The sequence below is a fragment of the Oncorhynchus clarkii genome, chromosome 5 (assembly GCF_045791955.1).
Source record: "Oncorhynchus clarkii lewisi isolate Uvic-CL-2024 chromosome 5, UVic_Ocla_1.0, whole genome shotgun sequence".
Lineage (NCBI taxonomy): Eukaryota > Metazoa > Chordata > Actinopteri > Salmoniformes > Salmonidae > Oncorhynchus > Oncorhynchus clarkii.
Window position 1 is genome coordinate 46,803,819 of NC_092151.1, and position 22,996 is coordinate 46,826,814.

At 42.2% G+C, this 22,996-nt stretch overlaps 1 protein-coding gene across 2 annotated transcripts in view; it reads left to right on the forward strand.

The window, feature by feature from the left end:
• The window catches only part of LOC139408941 (dymeclin-like), a 147,586-nt gene that overhangs the window by 77,400 nt on the left and 47,190 nt on the right, over nt 1-22,996 (forward strand). For both annotated transcript variants that reach the window (XM_071153441.1, XM_071153442.1), the window contains one exon: nt 13,167-13,251. Coding sequence is in view for 1 of the 2 variants with exons in the window: in XM_071153442.1 (XP_071009543.1) it covers nt 13,167-13,251 (85 nt within the window). In the remaining variant the exon portion in view is untranslated. The remainder of the gene's footprint in view (nt 1-13,166; nt 13,252-22,996) is intronic.

Sequence of the window (22,996 nt, forward strand, 5' to 3'; positions counted from 1 at the left end):
GCTACTACACGATACTCAAATTTTCCTATGCCTATCACGAGGTTGCTACAACCATGCCTATGAATGAAAGTTTACAACATAGGTGCATACAGGTCGAGAGAAAATGTTGGTGTCATTCAATCCCGCCTTGCACACTCTTGCCTGCATCTAGCTGATCTAGGGTGTAACTATTAGTAGAACAATTGCAAACAAGAGTTTCTATTTGACAAATTCTGGTATGTTTATCGCCATTTAATTCCATTTGCTTCCATTTAAGAATCGTTTTTCAACACATAAACACAGTTCACTTTCATACCAGCCACGTTGTATTCCTTCTCGCATCGATGCGATTTTCTCCTCTCACCTTTTTTCCCTTCGCTTGTGGACTTCAATGCACAACACATCAGCTGTGTAACCAGGCGAAAAAACCTTTCCAAGCCAATCCATATCATAACCACTACACACAACCTACATCGTTGTCACCATATTATATCAAGTAATGTCATAGTCAACATAGCTAATAGAACTAACGTGTTAGTAAACCAGCTACAATCATGCAGTAACGTTAGTGTACAATTTAGCACTTAAACTGGTGGGCCCCGGTGGCAATACATTTGTAAAAATCAAAACCTTACCTTGACTTGGAAGAGTTCCAGTGTTTTGTTGGATAGTCTTAGCCAGCTAGCTAACATAGCATCCATCTGTTTGAGCATGGTGTTTGAGGTGGCTAAACTAGCTAGCTGCATTTGCTAGCTAAGTAAGTGAAACTAAAAGTGAGGGGAAAGAATTACCATCTTTGTCTATCTTGCTTCTCCATTTTGGAAGAAATGTATTTGTTCAAAACTGTTCAACTATTTTCTTTCTCTCTTTGAGTCAACTACTCACCACATTTTATGCACTGCAGTGCTAGCTAGCTGTAGCTTATGTTTTCAGTGCTAGATTAATTCTCTGATCCTTTGATTGGGTGGACAAAATATCAGTTCATGCTTCAAGAGCTATAATAGGCTGGGGGACGTCCTCCGGAAGTTGTTATAATTACCGTGTTAAGTCTATGGAAGGGGGTGAGAACCATGAGCCATGTATGGAACCATGTATGGAAGTAAATGTACCCAGAAGCTAGCTGTCCTCAGGCTACAACATGTAGCTAGCTACCCTACAGAGTGCTGCTGAGACTACTGTAGACCTTAATTGCAAAACAGTGCGTTTTAATCAATTATTTGGTAACTTGAAAATATTTAGTATAGTTTTATCTAAAAAGGATCAGTTACATTTCTTTTTAAAACTATTTTTAATTTAATGAAATTCACTGAGGATGGTCCTCCCCTTTCTCCTCTGATGAGCCTCCACTGCTGCCTGTGCTGTAGACTAGGGTTTTGCAGTCAGTCAGTGTGGCAGAGTCTTTGTGCTGGTGGGGATCACCAGGTGTGCCTCTCAGTCTTATTAATACCATGGCTACAAAAGACGCCATAGAATCTTAGTTACCCTACAGACAGACTCAGACCCAGGCCTCTTAGCCAGCACTGGTAATCATATCTCAATACACTTTTCAGTACCTCAATCACCCCACATAAAGCCAATGATAAATGGACTCTGTGACCTGCATCGGATGAATGGTGCTGACATGTGTAGCAGGTGTACATCTCAGCTCAGTACTGCATTTATCCGGCTAGGTTCTTTTTGCAACAATTTGGGAGATTCTCTCCCATTTGGTCTAGCTATATGTTTTTTGGGGGGCCCTAGTCTGCTGATGTGAGAGAGAGAGAGAGAAAGCAAGTGTGTGTGCGTGCATGTGTGTGTGCGTGTGTGTGTGTGTGTGTGCGTGTGTGTAGGTGAGCGTGTGCGCGCTGCTCACCGGTGGCCAGGCAATTTGGCTCTCTCTCAGTAGGTCAATCTGACACAGCTTCCAGGCACTGTCTAGACTAGACATGAACAATTGAACAGGTTGCCATGCCACTGATGCCAAAACAATAGTGTATGGCAGCTAGCACCCTGCCCTGTCAATCAATTAGTAACAAAGTGTGCCCCCTCCATCTCACCACCTTTATAAAAAGGCCATGGCTGTGGATCAGACTTTTCCCTGATCTTTTTTTCCCCTCAGACTTAAGGACCTGAAGCTTCTGCTCGTGTGCTGATCACGTTCTCGGCATTTGTTTATTCTCTACTTTACACAATCTCTGCTCTACTCGTAGAGAACAGGCTACTCAGGCTCGTTTAATAAAGTTAGATCAAAGCTGAATCAATGTCTGATCACATAATGATAGTATTCTACATAACAAACCGAATATAGTAGCATAGTATAACGTTACTGCAAGACAAAAACACCACGTAATTTCTCTCTTTTGGCCAAATTCAACAATGTGCGCCACTAGGCAAGATACACAGGTAGACTATGCTATAGTTTTAACACCATCTGCTCTAAAATTTGCTCACTTTACAAGATCATTCAACTCATGAAACTGATTGAGATGAAATGGTTGGTATGCAGATGCTGCATGGACATTTCACCGGTAAAACCTGAAGAATTAGGTAAATAAACACTTGACCAGAACGTGATCTGCACATGTGCAGAAACTTCAAGGCCTTTAGTTCAGGAAAAAACAGGTCCGGGAGAAGCCGTATCTGCAACCACTCCCATTTTAAAAAACACAGAGACCTCATAACAAAGGATGTTTGTTCCCCTTCAGTTTTCCCCTTAGGCTTTCAAAGAGGACAAAGCTTCAGAGCATGCCCAGACGTTAAATTAACTGAATAAACAATCCCAGATCTCAGTCAAAGCCAGCATAGTGTGTCTATGATTTGGAAACAACGAGAACAAAACTGAGCATGCCCATATCTCATTCATTTTACCAAGTGTGACTGTTATGTTTTGGAATCAACAAAAACACACACGCTATGTAAAAGCCCCAATTAAATACTATATTTTTTTATATGACATACCCTAGTGTGTATGTTTTACAATCAACAATTAAGCAATAGTACACAAGGCTATGTGTTATGACATTTTTATCATGGCTGTGATGTGGTCATATCCGCGAGGCGAAGCCGATTGGTGTAGTCCACCACAGCCATGATAAAAATGTCATAACACATGGCCTCGAGTGTACTATTGCTTTTATACAACGGGTTACCTGCATTAAAAATCAAGATTATTTCCCAAACTATTAATTTTGAAACAAAACCATGATGCTACATTCACTAACACTGGTTGCCAAGTGACATTTTCGGTGGTCTCTAGTCGTTAGTTATTTTCATATTGACTGCCATGTATAAAGCAAAATTTCCCAAATGCTGGTTGATAGTTCCAGAACATTGGTTTCTAGGGACGCTGTCCATGGTTCTGAAAACAGTGCACATCTGGTCTATGCATAGGAAAATGTTATGTCAGATGGAAACATTGTAGGGGCGCTGTCCATGGAGCTGAAAACGGCGCTGAAACATTGTAGCAAAGACATTGATACAGCAGATCAGAATATAATCCACAATGACACTTTTTTTCAGATGTTCACAGCATCGACAGCTATTTATTCGTGATACACATTGAAATGCATATTTCCATTCAGTACTTGTCTAATGCCGGGGACTCAAGCGCAGCTGGCCACCTTTTCTCAGGAACAACTGCCTTGTTGTCGCACGTAGCTGTTAGGATGTTACTCCATCTCTTTCTGTTATCCGTGGACGGCTTCCAATAGCTCCTAAGAGAGCTTTCAGCCCTGCGTCCGTACACATACTCTGGCCTCCAGACCTGCATCGGAGAGCTGCTGGATGGCAGTTGTCCTGATGCAGTGTTTGGTATACCTATGGGATGTGCCAGCCTCAGAGAGAGAGAGAGCGAGCAATTAATAATGACAATATGACAATGATTCTATTCATGTTTATTATATTTATATACTGTATAGCAGCCTAGCTATTTGAACAAAATGTTATACCTTGCACAGACGGGGCAGCATTGATGAAAGAGTGTTGAGTCCCATTGGCTCTATGGTATACCACATGTTGTCGTCATCAGAGAGATTTTGTTTGGGGTGTAGATAAAAGGCTGGGGCATGTTCAGGTAATTTCGTGATTTTTCTAGCGATCAAGCAAAGCTCTTTCCCTAGGTTTTCATACATGCAGCCACAATGATTCTCTCGGTCTCTTTCCATTGGATTTTTGTGGTTCTTGGTTTCTTCATTGAAACTCAGTGTTGCCTATCTCGATCCATTTTTGTCCTCTTTTATTACGAATGAGTCTGGCTTCAGTTTGCGATTTCCTTTGTTGCCTCTTTGGCCAAAAGCAACTGCAAATCAAACCACACCTTATTCAGTAATCCTCTAGGGGTGGCGGGGCTCAAGGCTTCGGATTTAGGTTCTGCTGTGTTATAGCTGGGTGTTGGCTGGTTCTGTCCCTGCCCTCCCTTCTCAGCTGTTTTATGATACCAGCAAAGACATTGTTTGCTTTCAGGAACTCAGTTTCTCTCATCAGGCACCAAGGCCAGCTCAGTGGAGGCTCATTTAAGTGGCAGTGTAAGCCTGCCTGCAGTCCAACAATGCTGCTGATTCTATATCAGTCTCCTTTAGCAGTCCTTGCGGTGGCATAAAAACTCGGGAGAATATTACCCTTCTCCTGTTTTGAAACAGTTGCCAGATCGATGTTTATCCCCTTTTCTGACAGCCATTTCAGAAAGCACTTCACTGACTGACCTTCATGTCTTAAAGTAATGATGGACTGTCGTTTCTCTTTGCTTATTTGAGCTGTTCTTGCCATACTATGGACTTGGTCTTTTACCAAATAATGCTATCTTCTGTATACCACCCCTACCTTGTCACAACACAACTGATTGACTCAAATGCATTAAAAAAAGAAACAAATTCCACAAATTAACTTTTAACAAGGTACACCTGTGAATTGAAATCTGTTCCAGGTGACTACCTCATGAAGCTGTTGAGAGAATGCCAAGAGTGTGCAAAGCTGTCATCAAGGCAAAGTGTGACTACTTTGAAATATCTAAAATCCAAATATATTTTGATTTAACACTTTTCTGGTTACTACATGATTCCATATGTGTTATTTCATAGTTTGGATGTCTTCACTATTATTCTACAATGTAGAAAATAGTAAAAAAAATAAAGAAAAACCCTTGAATGAGTAGGTGTGTCCAAACTTGTGACTAAAAACCTGTTTTACTTTGTCAATATGAGGTATTGTGTGTAATTTCATCCATTTTAGAATATGGCTGTAACGTAACCACGTGGAAAAAGTGAATGTGTCTAAATAGTTTCCGAATGCACTGTATGTGTGTTTTTCCATGTGTGTCTGTGTGTGTGCCTGCCCTGCTCCTTCCCCTGCTCCCTGCTCCTGTGTGTTATTAGGCGGTGAGCTCCCCTGTGTATTCCCACACGGCTGTTTACTCGTCTCTACTTGTTATTATTGAGCATCAGCCACCATCTGTTCTGCTGTTTCTAGTGGGGATAGAGAGAGAGACTGAGCTAGGCTGTCCGTGCATCCCAAATGGCACCCTATGCCTTTTGTAGTGCACTATATAGGGAATAGGGAGCCATTTGGGGGGGGGGGGGGGGGGGGCACTCTCTATTTTTCAAGGGTAGGGGCATGTGGTGATGGACAGCTCAGTACTGCATGAGGAGCCTAGGCTGAATTGATTTAATTATTTATGTTCTGTGGTCCAGGCTGAGTACTCTGAGATAGAAGAGAAAGATTACAGGAATGTTACTAGAAAAAATGGTTGTTTGATTCAATGGTGGACTGGGTGCCGATGGTATGCCATTTGAAGCTGGTTGCTTAGAAATTGCATGCAGTAATGACTGTAGCTGTACAGATTTTTTTCTCAAGTCTGAGGTGTATCTATATATTTTATACATATTTTTTTTTGCCAAATTATTTAAAAAATCTCTCAAATTGTTCCCACTTGGTTTATAAAGACGATAGAGAAAGAGGATGTGTCTCGGTCTGTGTGTGTTGGCATGTAGCCTATGTTGTCAAGTATTTGTGTATATTGACGTGTGTTGATCCATGGTGGCCTGTACTCAAGGTCAGTGGAGCAGACCATGAAATACTTTATTTTTGTATTATTATAATTTTTCTACTTTTTACCTCTTTTTCTCCCCAATTTCGTGATATCCAATTGGTAGTTAGTTTTGTCCCATCACTTCAACTCCCATACGGATGGTCGAGAGCCATGCGTCCTCTGAAACACGATTCTACCAAGCCTTCTTGACACGTTGCTCACTTAACCCGGAAGCCAACCGCACCAATGTGTCAGAGGAAACACTGTACATCTGGCGACGTGTCAGCATGCATTTGCCCAGCCCGCCACAGGAGTCTCTAGAGCGCGAGGAGACGAGGACATCCCAGACGGCAAACCCTCCCCTAAGCCGGATGACGCTGGGCCAATTGTGCGCCGCCTCATGGGTCTCCCGGTCACGACCCAGGTCACACACCCGTGATCGCACCCGGGTCTGTAGTGATGCTTCAAGCACTACAATGCAGTGCCTTAGACCGCTGCGCCACTATGGAGGCCGACCCTGAGAGACTTAATGATGTACAGTGCCTTGCAAAAGTATTCATACCTCTTGGATTTCTTCACGTTTTGTTACAAAGTGGCATTTAAAACATTTGTCAACAATCTTCCCAAAATGCTCTGCCAGAGGAAGATTATTATTTTTTTGATTAATATATATTAAATGAAATATAGAAACACTTTTGGCAGCGAGTACAGCTTTGAGTCTTCTTGGGTAATTCTTTAAAGGTGCACTATGCAGAATTCCTAGTTGCATAAATTCTCACAGTTTGCCTATTTTAAGTTTGTGCAAAACAAGCAATGCATAGTGTTGAGAATCATTGTACTATCTAAACTGCTGTGTAATATCTTTCCAATAAGCAAATATATTGTATTTCCAGCTGTTTGAAGCTGGTGTACAAAACCGAAAATAAAAGACGCAAAAACTTAAGAACAGGAAATATAGAAATAGCGCACATAGAACCGATCTACCGCTTCTAAGATTTGTTGTCAATGAAAATGAGAGATCTTTAACTCACATTTCTATGTGAATTTGGTCGGGTCGCCCCAAAAAAGTTACATATTGCAGCTTTAAGAGCTTTAGACACTGCATTGTGCAATATTAGACCATTATTATTTTCAAAGTTCTCCAAGCTCTGTCAAGATGTTTGGGATCATGGCTAGACAGCCACTTTCAAGTCTTCTTGGTAAGCAACTCCAGCATAGATTTGGCCTTGTGTTGTAGGTTCTTGTCTTGCCGAAAGGTGAATTCCTTTCCCAGTGTCTGGCGTAAGGCAGACTGAAGCAGGTTTTTCTGTAGGATTTTGCCTATGCCTAGCTCCATCCCGTTTCTATTTATCTTGAAAAACTCCCCAGTGTTTGCCGATGTCAAGTATACCCATACCATGATGCTGCACCACCATGCTTGAAAATAAGGAGTGTTGTGTTGGATTTGCACCGAACATAAGGCTTTGCATTTAGGCCAAAAAGTGTATTCCTTTGCCATGTTTTTTTGCAGTATTACTTTAGTGCCTTGTTGCATACAAGATGCATGTTTTGGAATATTTGTATTCTGTATATTTGTGTATTTGTTTCACTTTGTCATTTAAGTCATTATTGTGGAGTCCCTACAATGTTGTTGATCCATCCTTAGTTTTCTGCCATCACAGCCATTGAACTCTGTAACTGCTTTAATGTCACCAATTGCCTCATGGTAACATCCCAGAGCAGTTTACTTCCAGTCCTGCAGCTCAGTTCAGAAGGATGACTATATTTGTGTCTGGGTGGTTTAATACATCATCCACAGCATAATTATTAACTTGACCATGCTTAAAGAGAGATTCAGTGACTGATTTGTTATTGTTACCCATCAATATACCAATCACTGCCCTTTTGAGGCACTTGAAAATCTCCCTGGTCTTTGTAGTTGAATCTGTGCTCTGTAAAGACAAAAAAAAACACTCTAGGCCACTCTGAAACTACACAGAATGTATGTAGAAGTTATAATGGACCTATATATATATTTTTTTTTAAACTGCCCTTTTTCTAGCCCTCAAATAGATTTTAACAAACAAATCAGTAAAACAAAATCTTTGCGACCCTCCGTTTAATTTCTTAATGTGGCTATCAAGCCCAAAAGTTTAGCCACCCCTGTTATAAGTTTACCAATAGAACAAGGATTGGTTGACGTCCATATTCTGTTACACAGAGTCTATTTGATGATTTTGGAGAAAACGGATGTGAATAGTAACGTTAGTCTGATGTCTGAATGATATTGGGTACCAAACATGTATAAGCTGCATGTGTAGTCAGTCTCCGTCAACAACGAACATGGTCTGCAACTCTAAAGAATATTATTGAACGATTTGTTTCAGAATAGATACGATTTTCACCTGTTTGTTTGTTTTGACCTTGCCTTGCCAGCCTGCATAAGCATCCCTTGCGCAGCCTTGTTATCATGCCATTTACTTCTTAGTACTACCAGTCTCTGTGTGTCCCAACTGTCACCCTATTCCCTTTATAGTGCACTTCTTTTGACCAAGGCCTATACAGCTCTCGCATAGAGTTAGAGGACTCACATCTGTATCTATCCCGTTATGGTGTCTGTGACAGCAAAATAAGAAGAAAATTGACCACTTCAAAATGGATAAGGATCCATTTTGAAGTGGTCAATTTTCTTCTTATTTTGTGGATTGATGTTGGGGTCCTGAACCAAATCCTGAACCAAATCTTATGTCATTGATTTATTGTGGCCATTAGATGGTAGTGATATAACTTAGACATTTACAAACCATATTTAACACAAGTTGAAGAAGAGAAGGCTCTAATCATTGGCCCAACCCATAGGAATCCCCACCCAGTTGACTACTTTAAAATGGTGGAAGCCCTCAATTATATCCATGAGTCCTCTAACTAACTCTATGGGCTCTCGTCAAAAGTAGTATGCTGTATAGGGAATAGGTTGCCATTTGGGATGCATATGTCTTTTATGTACGTCAATCCATCAGGATCCTTTACATCTTTCACACAACAAACTTTTTCTTTGTTTTATTATTTTCTATTATATTTAGCTGCACTTTTATCTCTGAGGCTTGTTTGCCTTGCTTTCATTCCCCTGGTTGCGTTGTTGTTTGTGTTAACATGCCTTGTGATGATGATGCCTCTGTTTGGAATGACACACAGACACACTGTTTGGAATGATTTGTTAAGACAGCTAATGTGTAGATAGACGGATGAAAAGCATATGCCAAACCACCAAATCTGCAGTTGAATGAGTCATACAAGCCTTTTCTAAAGAATCCATAGATGTACGTAGCTGGAGCTTCTGTCTGCATCCCAAATGGCCCCTATCCCGTATTTAGTAGACCTTAGGGCTCTGGTCAAAAGTATTGCACTATGGGGTGCCATTTGGGATTCACATTATTATTATACCTTTATTTAAACAAGGAACACAGACTGAGACCAAGGTCTCATTTACAGCTGGGCCCTGCATGTACATGTTTACACATACAGTTTAGGTTCAATGATTAAAAAAAATAAACAAGACAAACTAAACCATCACAGACTGATCTGTGATCTATAGTTTCTAAATAATGCTACTGAGAAATTGCTGTATTTTCTCTCATTAGGAATTTGTGTTTTCTAAAAATATATTTTCTAAGATATATTTGGGTCTTTCTATAAATAATGGGTCCAAAGTGTGACTTTGGGATGGATCAACATTTCAAAATGGTTAATATATGCCAATTGGCCCATAAACCAAAATGCAGGGTTCGTACAGACATTGGAAAGTCAAATTCATGGACTTTTAATTACTTTTTCAAGCACAATCATCATTTTCAAGGATGTACATTTTAAATTGTATTGTTTTTATAGCCTATAGAACAAAAACTCTCCCCAAAAAGTATGCAAAAAGTGTCAGAAGTCTGTCACAAAAACTGATTCGAAATGAAAATATTGGATATTTACATTTGATCAGGAGAGTTTATAATAATTTTGGCTACAATAATTTCAAAGACTTTTCAAGAACCAAATTGAGGAAATGTCTGATTTTCAAGATATTCCAGTAGGCCTATTTGATTTTCTGAGTTACTTGTTGTTACATTCTAATGTTGTGCTGACCAAAATAAATTTGCACAGTATTTCAAGTGATTTCTTTAGATAATTGAACAGAAAAAATGAATTGAAGAAACTATCCCTGATCAAATTGGTAGTCCACCCAGTGAGTGTGTTTTCTGGGTTTGAATAATATATTTTAAGTGCTCACAAGGGAGCCACACCCGCAAATCTCATTTCGCACGTGCATAGGGTCGCACGTGCATAAGTCTGAATACCAAATATTTAGAAGTACTTAAATCAAAATGCGTAAAAAAGGCATACATTTACTAAGTCTGAATCGGCCCCATTGTGAATATGCCCATTAGGCTACTATGGAATTTGTCATTACTATGTCATTTATTATAAGTATCAAGTTAAGGTGACTCTTCTGGTTAGAAACATTCCATTTTCCAATCACATATATTATTTGGAATGTATGTGCCCATGAAAGCTGTTTTCACGCCATAACATAAGGAGACATGAAATGGTATGTAAGTTAATCCGTTTTACCTCATTTCTACCAGCATGTTAAATGTGCAACCAGAGGGAAAAAAACTCTAGACCACCTTTACTCCACACACAGAGACGTGTACAAAACTCTCCCTCACCCTCCATTTGGCAAATCTGACCATAATTATATCCTCCTGATTCCTGCTTACAAGTAAAAACTTAAGCAGGATGCATAAATAAAGAAGTTGTCAGATGATGCATATGCTAAGCTACAGGACTGTTTTGCTAGCACAGACTGGAATATGTTCCGGGATTCTTCCGATGGCATTGAGGTGTACACCACATCAGTCACTGGCTTCATCAATAAGTGCATTGATGACGTCGTCCCCACAGTTGACCGTACATACATACCCCCACCAGAAGCCATGGATTATAGGCAACATCCGCACTGAGCTAAAGGGTAGAGCTGCCGCTTTCAAGGAGCGGGACTCTAACCCGGAAATCCCGCTATGCCCTCCAATGAACCATCAAACAGGCAAAGCATCAATATAGGACTAGGATTTAATCGTACTACACCGGCTCTGACGCTCGTCGGATGTGGCAGGGCTTGCAAACCATACAGATTACAAAGGGAAGCACAGCTGCGAGCTGCCCAGTGACAAGACCCTACCAGACAAGCTAAATTACTTATATGCTCGCTTCGAGGCTTGCAACACTGAAGCATGCATGATTGTGTTATCACACTCTCCTTAGCCGATGTGAGTAAGACCTTTAAACAGGTCAACATTCACAAGGCCGCATGGCCAGACGGAGTACCAGGACGTGTGCTCCGAGCATGCGCTGACCAACTAGCAGGTGTCTTCACTGACATTTTCAACCTGTCCCTGACTGATTCTGTAATACCAACACGTTTTAAGCAGACCACCAAAGTCCCTGTGCCCAAGAACACTAAGGTAACCTGCCTAAATGACTACCGACCCGACTACCGACGTCTGTAGCCATGAAGTGCGTTGAAAGGCTGTTCATGGCTCACATCAACACCATTATCTTAGAAACCCTAGACCCACTCCGATTTGAATACCGCCCCAACAGATCCACAGATGATGGAATCTCTATTGTACTCCACACTGCCCTTTCCCACATGGACATAAGGAACACCTATGTGAGAATGCTATTCATTGACTACAGCTCAGCATTCACAATACAGGAAACGGAGGACTGAGCATGCCCCCATTCTCATCGACGAGGCTGTTGTAGAGCAGATTGAGAGCTTCAAGTTCCTTGGTGTCCACATCACCAACAAACGAACATGGTCCAAGCGCACCAAGACAGTCGTGAAGAGGGCACGACAAAGCCTATTCCCCCTCAGAAAACTGAAAAGATTTGGCATGGGCCTCAGATCCTCAAAAAGTTATACAGCTGCACCATCGAGAGCATCCTGGCTGGTTGCATCACTGCCTGGTATGGCATGTGCTCGGCCTCCGAGTGCATCACTTGGGCCAAGCATCCTGCCATCCAGGACCTCTACACCAGGCGGTGTCAGAGAAAGGCCCTAAAAATTGTTAAAGACTCCAGCCACCCTAGTCATAGACTGTTCTCTCTACTACCACACGGCAAGCGGTACCGGAGTGCCAAGTCTAGGTCCAAAAGCCTTCTTAACAGCTTCTACCCCCAAGCCATAAGACTCTTGAACAGCTGGTTATCCAGACTATTTGCATTGACCCCCCCCCCCCTTTTTACGCTTCTGCTACTCTATGCATAGTCACTTTAACTCTACCTACATGTACATTTTACCACAATTACCTCGACTAACCTGTGCCCCCGCACATTGACTCTGTACCGGTACCCCCTGTATATAGCCTCGCTACTGTTATTTTACTGCTGCTCTTTAATTTATTTTTTACTGAACAATTATTTTTCTTAAAACTGCATTGTTGGTTAAGGGATTGTTAGTAAGCATTTCACTGTTAGGTCTGTTGTATTTGGCACATGTGACAAATACAATTTGTTTTGATTTAAAACGTATTATAACTAACAACACCTGCCATAAATGAAAGGAAAGAAAAGTTTTTTTATGTCAAGTGATGTTGGACATGTCTGTCAAGACTCCAACCACGAGAAAGGGTTTTAGACTGTTTTTAAATCAACTTGTGAATTGTATTGAATGTAGCTATGTTCCCCTGTTATATCTTAATGTAATGACATTTTAAAAATTGGCTGATTATTATCAATTTATCAACAGCAAATAAGTTGTCCACCGCAGGAAATCCTCAATGGTACCCTAGTTTATAGAAATACCCATGTGTAGTGCGTACCTCAATCAGCGTCATATGTGTTAGTGACAGTGTTTGTGTGTTAGATCTCCTCTGTAACGCTGTCTCTGTCTGTCTTTCTTGAGTGAGATGTGAGGAGGATGTTGCTAGTCTGATTCATGCTGTTGCTTCTCTCTCACACCCCCTCCTCCCCTCTCTGTCTTCACCCCCTCCTCCCCTGTCTCGCTCCCTCATTCTCTTCATTCCCTCATTCTCTTCACCCCCTCCTCCCCTGTCTCGCTCCCTCATTCTCTTCATTCCCTCATTCTCTTCACCCCCTCCTCCCCTGTCTCGCTCCCTCTCTCATCCCTCTCTCTCCCTCTTCACCCCCTCAGCCTGTTTGCACTGCTGTCCAAGAAGCACAACAAGATTTTGGAGCAGGCTACCCAGTCTCTACGGGGCCTGCGGCGGGCAGACTATGTGAGTACAGTTCCCCTACTTCCCTGGTCCCCTGGACCTCCAGCCACGTCAACTGCAATCAGCCACACACACCACAGCCTCCTCTGTCTGCAGTGAGGGAGCAGGCCTGGGGCTGGGGGGGGGGGCTGATGCCTGACAACCCCCCCTAAACACACAGGAACAAAGACACAGGTGACATGAATGCAGATGCAAACCCAGTAAGAGACAGAGGCCATACGCAAACCTAGACACCCAGACGCACAGACCCAGAAGTGGCTGGAGGTGTGTGCGTGTCAGTGATTAGGCTCCTCCCACACACAGGCAGAAGGGAAGCACCCTTCACCCCCACTCTCTTTTGTTTGGATGTCTCCTTAATGGCCCTTTTCCCTTCCAAAACACACACACACACACACATACACCCATATACTTGATAATACCATTGCTATGTCTAGAGTCGTTGATGCTGAATTAACTTCTGGCCAATGATATTACTTCACCCAAACATTACCCTCCCTCGTCACATTGTGTTTTGAATACGTCTTTATCAATTATATCATGTTTGCCATATGTCTGTGTGAATTATATCATGGAAGGTCTCCTCCAAGCTCCAACAATAAGCTGGTCGGGGTCATTTTCATTAGGGCACACCATAGCAAAACATAGTAAAGAAATATTTTGCAACAGAAAACAAAAACAAGACATTTCTTATTGGACCAGTTCAGGTAATACCGCCCCCTGTTTATGTTTGGTGTCTAATAAATATGACCCTGGTCTCAATGGAAGAAGTTGTGACTAGATTCCAACCAGCTCTCAGGGATCTTGTTCTGTGTTCGCATCTCATGTCCAGTCTAGACTTCAAAGTTTTGTTCTGTTACTAAGTAATGTTGTTAAGAGGTTTTTATTTAGTGCTAGGAAGAAGTAAATCCTGCAGTTTGAACATAAAGGTGGTTATCATAACATCCAGTCAACAACCTACAATTACTTAATTTGTTTGCGGTTCTCAATCAGTCAGCTTCTCAATCAGTCACTACAAACGTCATAACACGTTGGATGCAAACACACAAATACACACACCTTCATATTTGGCACACACATTTAAAAACTTGTTTTTTTTAAGTTGATTTTCCTTGTGAAACAAATACATTGGAAATTACTCACCAAAGCTCCTAATAATAACAACTATTTGTACTGCAATAAATACACATTATGCATATATACAACAAGCAGCTATGAAAATGTGACGCTGATATGCACACAGCGGTGTTGTTGTCTGTAGAGCCAGGCAGGCTGTGTGAGTCGTGTTGGGGTGTAGTGTGCTGCGTCGCAGGGGGGAGGATGGGAGATGAGGGGAGACTAGGCAGGACAAAGGCAGAGTGACAGGCCCCACTTTGCCTTCAGGCCTCGTGACTGATCTGCCGTGACGCAGAGCCACAAGCTCAGACACGATTTACAGAGGGTAGAGGGGGGAGAAGAGAAAGGCTGACGGGGAGTGAAGGGGTGAGATGGGTGAGGAGGGAGCAGGCCTTGGTCTCATGGGAGAGGGTGGAAATGGGCAGGGGAGAGGCTAAGAGGGAAGGCTGAGGAGGGAGCTAGCTGTGGGAGAGGGGAGGAGGGAAATGTAGAGAGGCGGGGGGATGAAAGGGATGAGGTGGCACGTGGCAGTAATTAAAGTTGACTCCAGAGCGTGCGTGCCGGGTGAGAAGGGGCGAAAGCGAGGGTGATGGGGGGGGTTGACTTTACTTCTTCCCCTACAATCGCCCCTAGTCCTTCGTTCCACTCCAGCCACCACCACCCCCCTCATTCACTGCTCTCTCACTCCATCTCACCCTTATTTTCTCTCCCACCCCATTTATCACTCTCCCCAGTCCTCTGTCACTGTAATTCTCTAGGACACACCATCTCTCTTTCTCTCCGTCTCTCTCTTTGTTAGTAGTAGATGGTGTTGTGATAGGAGGCCTAGGAGATAGTGGATCTACCTTTGGCCTTTTACTGGTGATAGGAGACTGGCTAGGCCACTGTTCTCCTCTTTCCATCTCTTGCTTTCCTGCCTCCCAGTCTGCAGCCTTCACCATCCCCTTCTCCCCCCCGCCCCCTCTCCTGGGTGACTGGTTGCAGCGACTTTCTCCCTCCCTCAAGGTCCAAGGGGTTCTTCACCCCCCCCCCCCCCCCCCCCCCCCCATTGCCAAAGCAAGTGAAATCGATAATTAACTAAAGTGAAATAAACAATCAAAAATATACAGTTAACATTACACTCACAAAAGTTTCATATGATGTCAATATACATTGTTGTAATGATGTGCAAATAGTTAAAAGTACAAAAAGGAAATAAATAAACATAAATATAGGTTGTATTTACAATGGTAACTGTTCTTCACTGGTTGCCCTTTTCTTGTGGCAACAGGTCACAAATCTTGCTGGTGTGATTGCGCACTGTGGTTTTTCACCCAATTGATATGGGAGTTTATCAAAATTGGATTTGTTTTCCAATTCTTTGTGGGTCTGTGTAATCTATGTCTCTCTAATATGGTCATACATTTGGCAGGATGTTGTAATGTGCAGCTCAGTTTTCAGCTCAGTTTCCACCACATTTTGTGGGTAGTGTGCATATAACCTTCTTCTCTTGAGAGCCAGGTCTGCCATCGGCGGCCTTTCTCAATAGCAAGGCTATGCTAACTGAGTCTCTTATCAATCAAATATATTTATAAAGCCCTTCTTACATCAGCCGATGTCACAAAGGACTATACAGAAACCTAGCCTAAAACCCCAAGCAATAGAGATGTAGAAGCATGGTGGCTAGGAAAAACTCCCTTGAAAGGCAGGAAGCTAGGAAGAATCCTAGAGAGGAACTAGGCTCTGATGGGTGGCCAGTCCTTTTCTGGCTGTGCCAGGTGGAGATTATAACAGTACATGGCCAAGATGTTCAAACGTTCATAGATGACCAGCAGGGTCAAATAAAAATAATCACAGTGGTTGTAGAAGGTGCAACAAGTCAGCACCTCCGGAGTGAATGTCAGTTGGCTTTTCATAACCGATCATTCAGAGTAAGAGACAAAGTCAAAGATTTCCTTCATTTTGGGTCGGTCACAGTGGTTAGGTATTTGTATTTTTTCACCTTTATTTAACCTGGTAGGCCAGTTGAGAACAAGTTCTCATTTACAACTGCGACCTGGCCAAGATAAAGAAAAGCAGTGCGACAAAAACAACGACAAAAACAACAAGTTACACATGGGATAAACAAACGTACAGTCAATAACACAATAGAAAATGTGTATACAGTGTGTGCAAATTAAGTAAGGAGGTAAGGCAATAAATAGGCCATAGTGGCAAAGTAATTACAATTTAGAAATTAACACTGGAGTGATAGATGTGCAGATGAGGATGTGCAAGAAGAAATAGTGCTGTGCAAAAGAGCAGAAAAAAAAACAAATATGGGGATGAAGTAGGTAGTAGGTTGGATGGGCTATTTACAGATGCGCTGTGTACAGCTACAACGATCGGTAAGCTGCTCTGACAGCCGATGCTTGAAGTTAGTGAGGGAGATATAAGTCTCCAACTTCAGGGATTTTTTTTGCAATTCGTTTCAGTCATTGGCAGCAGAGAACTGGAAGGAAAAGCAGCCAAAGGAGGTGTTGGCTTTGGGGATGACCAGTGAAATATACCTGCTGGAGCGCGTGCTACGGGTGGGTGTTGCTATGGTGACCAGTGAGCTAAGGCGGAGCTTTACCTACCAAAGACTTATAGATGACCTGGAGCCAGTGGGTTTGGCGGCAAATATGTAACGAGGACCAGCCAACAAGAGCATACAGGTCGCAATGGTGGGTAGTATATGTGGCTTTGGTGACAAAACGCATAGCACTGTGATAGACTGCATCCAATTTGCTGAGTAGAGTGTTGGAGGCTATTTTGTAAATGACATCACCGAAGTCAAGGATCGGCAGGATAGTCAGTTTCACGAGGGTATGTTTGGCAGCATGAGTGAAGGAGGCTTTGTTGCGAAATAGGAAGCCAATTCTAGATGTAATTTTGGATTGGAGAAGCTTAATATGAGTCTGGAAGGAGAGTTTACAGTCTAGCCAGACACCTAGGTATTTATAGTTGTCCACATATTCTAAGTCAGAACCGTCCAGAGTAGTGATGCTAGGCGCGAGGGCGGGTGCGGGCAGCTCTCGGTTGAATAGCATGCATTTAGTGTTACTAGCGTTTTATGAGCAGTTGGAGGCCACGGAAGGAGTGTTGTATGGCATTGAAGCTCGTTTGGAGGTTTGTTAACTCCAAAGAAGGGCCAGATGTATACAGAATGGTGTCGTCTGCATAGAGGTGGATCAAAGAATCCCCCGGAGCAAGAGCGATATCATTGATATATACAGAGAAAAGAGTCGGGAATTGAACCCTGTGGCACCCCCATAGACTGCCAGAGGTCCGGACAACAGGCCCTCCGATTTGACACACTGAACTCTATCTGAGAAGTAGTTAGTGAACCAGGCGAGGCAGTCATTAGAGAAACCAAGGCTGTTGAGTCTGCAGATAAGAATACAATGATTGACAGAGTCGAGAGCCTTGGCCAAGTCGATGAAGACGGCTGCACAGTACTGTTTTTTATCAATGGCGGTTATGATATCTTTTAGGACCTTGAACGTGGCTAAGGTGCACCCATGACCAGCTCGGAAACCGGATTGCATAGCAGAGAAGGTACGGTGGGATTCGAGATGGTCGGTGATCTGTTTGTTCACTTGGCTTTCGAAGACTTTAGAAAGGCAGGGCAGGATGGATATATCTGTAACAGTTTGGGTCTAGAGTGTCACCTCCTTTGAAGAGGGCGATGACCGCGGCCGTTTTCCAATCTTTAGGAATCTCAGACGATACGAAAGAGAGGTTGAACAGACTAGTAATAGGGGTTGCGGCAATGGCGGCGGATAATATTAGGAAGAGAGGGTCCAGATTGTCTAGCACAGCTTATTTGTAGGGATCCAGATTCTGCTGCTCTTTCAGGACATCAGCTGTCTGGATTTGGGTGAAGGAGAAGCAGGGGGGCTCTGGCCAGATGCTGCTGGTGGTGCAGAGCTGTTGGTCGGGGTTGGGGTAGCCAGGTGGATAGCACGGCCAGCCGTAGAGATATGCTTATTGAAATTCTCGATTATCGTGGCTTTATCGGTGGTGACACTGTTTCCTAGCCTCAGTGCAGTGGGCAGCTGAGATGAGGTGCTCTTATTCTCCATGGACTTTAGTGTCCCAAAACTTTTGGAATTAGTGCTGCAGGATGCAAATTTCTGTTTTAAAAAGCTAGTCTTGGCTTTCCTAACTGACTGTGTGTATTGGTTCCTGACTTCCCTGAAAAGTTGCATATCACGGAGACTATTCGAAACTAGTGCAGTGTGCCACAGGATGTTTTTGTGCTGGTCAAGGGCAGTCAGGTCTGGAGTGAACCAAGGACTATATCTGTTCTTAGTTCTAAAATTTTTGAAAGGGGCATGCTTATTTAAGATGATGAGGAAGGCACTTTTGAAGAACAACCAGGCATCCTCTACTGACGGGATGGGGTCAATATCCTTCCAGGATACCCGGGCCAGGTCGATTAGAAAGGCCTGCTCGCAGAAGTGTTTTATGGAGCGTTTGACAGTGATGAGAGGTGGTCATTTGACCTCGGTCCCATAACGGACGCAGGCAATGAGGCAGTGATCGCTGAGATCCTGGTTGAAAACAGCAGAGGTGTATTTAGAGGGAAAGTTGGTCAGGATCATATCTAAGATATCCACATATCCATGTTTAGGGATTTGGGGTTGTACCTGGTAGGTTCCTTGATAATTTGTGTGAGATTGAGGGCATCTAGCTTAGATTGTAGGACGGCCGTGGTGTTAAAACCTCTTAAGTCTACCCCCTCCTTTTTCGAACATTCTGTTAAAAATCGCGCAACTTTTCAGCGTCCTGCTACTCATGCCAGGAATATAGTATATGCATATGATTAGTATGTGTAGATAGAAAACACTCTGAAGTTTCTAAAACTGGTTAAATCACGGCTGTGACTATAACAGATTGTGTGTTTCATTGAAAAGCGCAAGAAAAACTGCTCTCTGAAAGCTAAACATTATTTCCATGCGTCACTTTCATGGGTTGTTAAAAGGGCACAAAATTAATTATCGACCTGCATGCAATTCCTACAGATTCCACACGATGTCGCCATTGTCGTCATTTTCAAGGGACTTTTTTCTTGGTAAATCCAACTAACTGGATTCCATTTCTTCCGGTCTCCACCAGGATGTTTTGAATGTGCACATTGGCAGCCATTGATTTGAAAACGAGGAGCTATTGAATATACATCGCCCTGTAATCATTTTGATAGATTATAAACGTTTACTAATACCTAAAGTTTGATTACAAAAGTATTTCGAAGTGTTTTGTGAAAGTTTATCGTCGACTTTTTTAATTTTAAAAAATGACGCAGCGTTTAAAAACAATGTTTTTTTCTGAATGACACAGCTTCCATAGAAAGCTATTTTGGGTATATATGGACCGATTTAAACGAAAAAAAGACCCAATAGTGATGTTTATGGGGCATATAGGAGTGCCAAGAAAGAAGCTTGTCAAAGGTAATGAATGTTTTATATTTTATTTCTGCGTTTTGTGTAGCGCCGGCTAAGCTATATCTTTGTTTACATCGCATTCAGGCATTTTGAGGTGTTGCATGCTATCAGATAATAGCTTCTCATGCTTTCGCCGAAAAGCATTTTAAAAATCTGACTTGTTGGCTAGGTTCACAACGAGTGTAGCTTTAATTCAATACCCTGCATGTGAATTTTGATGAAGGTTTGAGTTTTAACGAGTACATTTAGCATTTAGCGTAGCGCATTTGCATTTCCAGGTGTCTACTTGAGACATCTGCGTCTCAAGTAGGAGCAAGAAGTTTTAAGCATATCCCAGTTTAGGTCACTTAACAGTACAAACTCTGAGGATAGATGGGGGGCGATCAATTCACATATAGTGGGTCTTTCAGCATGACAATGATCCCAAACACACCGCCCGGGCAACGAAGGTGTGGCTTTGTAAGAAGCATTTCAAGGTCCTGGAGTGGCCTAGCCAGTCTCCAGATCTCAACCCCATAGAACATCTTTGGAGGAAGTTGAAAGTCCGTGTTGCCCAGCAACAGCCCCAAAACATCACTGCTCTAGAGGAGATCTGCATGGAGGAATGGGCCAAAATACCAGAAACAGTGTGTGAAAAACTTGTGAAGACTTACAGAAAACGTTTGACCTCTGTCATTGCCAACAAAGTGTATATAACAAAATATTGAGATAAACTTTTGTTATTGACCAAATTCCTATTTTCCACCATAATTTGCAAATAAATTCATTAAAAATCCTACAATGTGATTTTCTGGATTTTTTTTCTCATGTCATCTGTCATAGTTGAAGTGTACCTATGATGAAAATTACAGGCCTCTCTCATCTTTTTAAGTGGGAGAACTTGCACAATTGGTGGCTGACTAAATACTTTTTTGCCCCACTGTGTATATATATATACTTGCACAATTGGTGGCTGACTAAATACTTTTTTGCCCCACTGTGTATATATATATATAAAGAGGTGTGTTTTTTGTCCATTTTAACCGCACACTTGTTGTTTGTGTACATTTATTTTATAACGTCGTATGGTTTTCCCCCAACACCACTTCCCATCAATTTGTATTGCAGACTCTCATGCCAAATTGAGTCTAAAGCTTTTTTGAAATCAACAAAGTACGAGAAGACTTTGCCTTGGTTTTGGATTGTTTTTTTGTCAATTATGGTGTGCAGGGTGAATACATGATCTGTCATACGGTAATTTGGTAAAAAGCCAATTTGACATTTGCCCAGTACATGGTTTTCATTGAGGGAATGTACGAGTCTGCTGTTAATGATTATGCAGAGGATTTTCCCAAGGTTGCTGTTGATGCATATCCCACGGTAGTTATTGAGGTCAAATTTGTCTCCACTTTTGTCGATTGGGGTGATCAGTCCTTGGTTCCAAATATTGGGGAATATGCCAGAGCTAAGGATAATGTTTAAGTATAGAGAATTGGAATTTGTGGTCTGTATATTTTATCATTTCTTTGAGGATACCAATGAAATGATAAAATGCCTTAATTTTGCTGGAACCCAAGAAGAGTAGCTGCTTCCTTGGTAGCAGCTAATGGGGATCCATAATAAATACTAACACCACAGGCCTTTTTGGGTTGGAGGGTTTGAAATTTGTCCTGTAGTTCATTCAATGTATTTGGAGAATCCAGTGTGTTCTGGTAGTGTTTAATAGTTGATTCTAAGATTTGTATTTGATCATGTATATGTTTTTGCTAGCTGTTCTTTGTTATAGGGCCAAAAATATTGGGGAAGTGGTTTACCCATACATCTCAATTTTTGGATAGATAACTCTTTGTGTTGTTTGTTTTTTGTTTTCCAATTTTCAAAGAGTCTATGGACTCTTCAATTACATTGAGCTGATTTCTGACGTGCTGTTCCTTTTTTTTCGTTGTGTATTTCTGTATTTCTTTAGTGATTCACAATAGTGAAGGCGTAGGCTCAGGTGTCTTTTTTTGGTTGGATATGTTTTTCAATTTCTTTCTTAGGTTTTTGCATTCTTCATCAAACCATTTGTCATTGTTGTTAATTTTCTTCAGTTTTCTGTTTGCCGTTGTTTGATTTGATAAGGAAGCTCAGAGGTCAAATATACTGTTTAGGTTTTCTACTGCCAAGTTTACACCTTCACTATTACAGTGGAATATTTTGTCCAGGAAGTTGTCTAAAATGAATTGAATTTGTTGTTGCCTAATTTCTTTTTTGGTACTACTTTCCTTCCATCTATAGCATTACTTAATATTATTCAGTTCCTTTGGCTTTGATGCCTCATGATTGAGTATTGCTCTGTTCAAGTAGACTGTGATTTTGCTGTGATCTGATAGGGGTGTCAGTGGGCTGACTGTGAACGCTCTGAGAGACTGGGTTGAGGTTAGTAATAAAGGAATCTACAATACTACTGCCAATAGATGAGTTATAGGTGTACCAATCAATAGGGGTCCCCTCAAAGCCTACCATTGACTATGTACATGCCCAGCATGCGACAGAGCTGCAGGAGTTTGTTGGTTATGTAGTCGTAGTTGTGACTAGGGGGGGGGGGGGGGGGGGGGTATATGGGGGAGGGAATGCTGTCACCTCCAGGTAGGTGTTTCTCCCCCTGTGTGCTGAGTGTGTCAGGTTCTTGTCCAGTTCTGGACTTTAGGTGGCCACAGACTAGTACATGTCCCTGGGCCTGGAAATTATTGATTTCCCCCTTTCAGGATGGAGAAGCTGTCTTCATTAAAGTATGGATATTCTAGTGGGGGTGTATAAGTAGCACACAGGAGGATGTTTTTCTCTGATTAGTCTTTCCTTTTGGATTTCTAGCCAAAAGTAAAATTTTCCTGTTTTGATTCATTTAATAGCGTGAGTTAGGTCTGCTCTATACCAAATGATCATACTCCCTGAGTCCCTTCCCTGTTTCACACCTGGTAGTTCGGTGGATGGGCCTACCAGCTCTCTGTAGCCTAGAGGTAACCAGCTCTCTCTTTTCCTCCCTCCTTCTCCAAAGCTTCCCTCTTCCCTTCCCCATGTGCTTAGAGCTGTGGATGTTCTCATTAGGCTAGACTGCAGCTCAGGGCACTGAGCTCCATATGACACCTAGATATATTCTAATCCATGTGAGCTCGATGGACCACTCTGATGAAATCCTTCTCTGCCTTCTGGCCCATATTAAGTCCCAC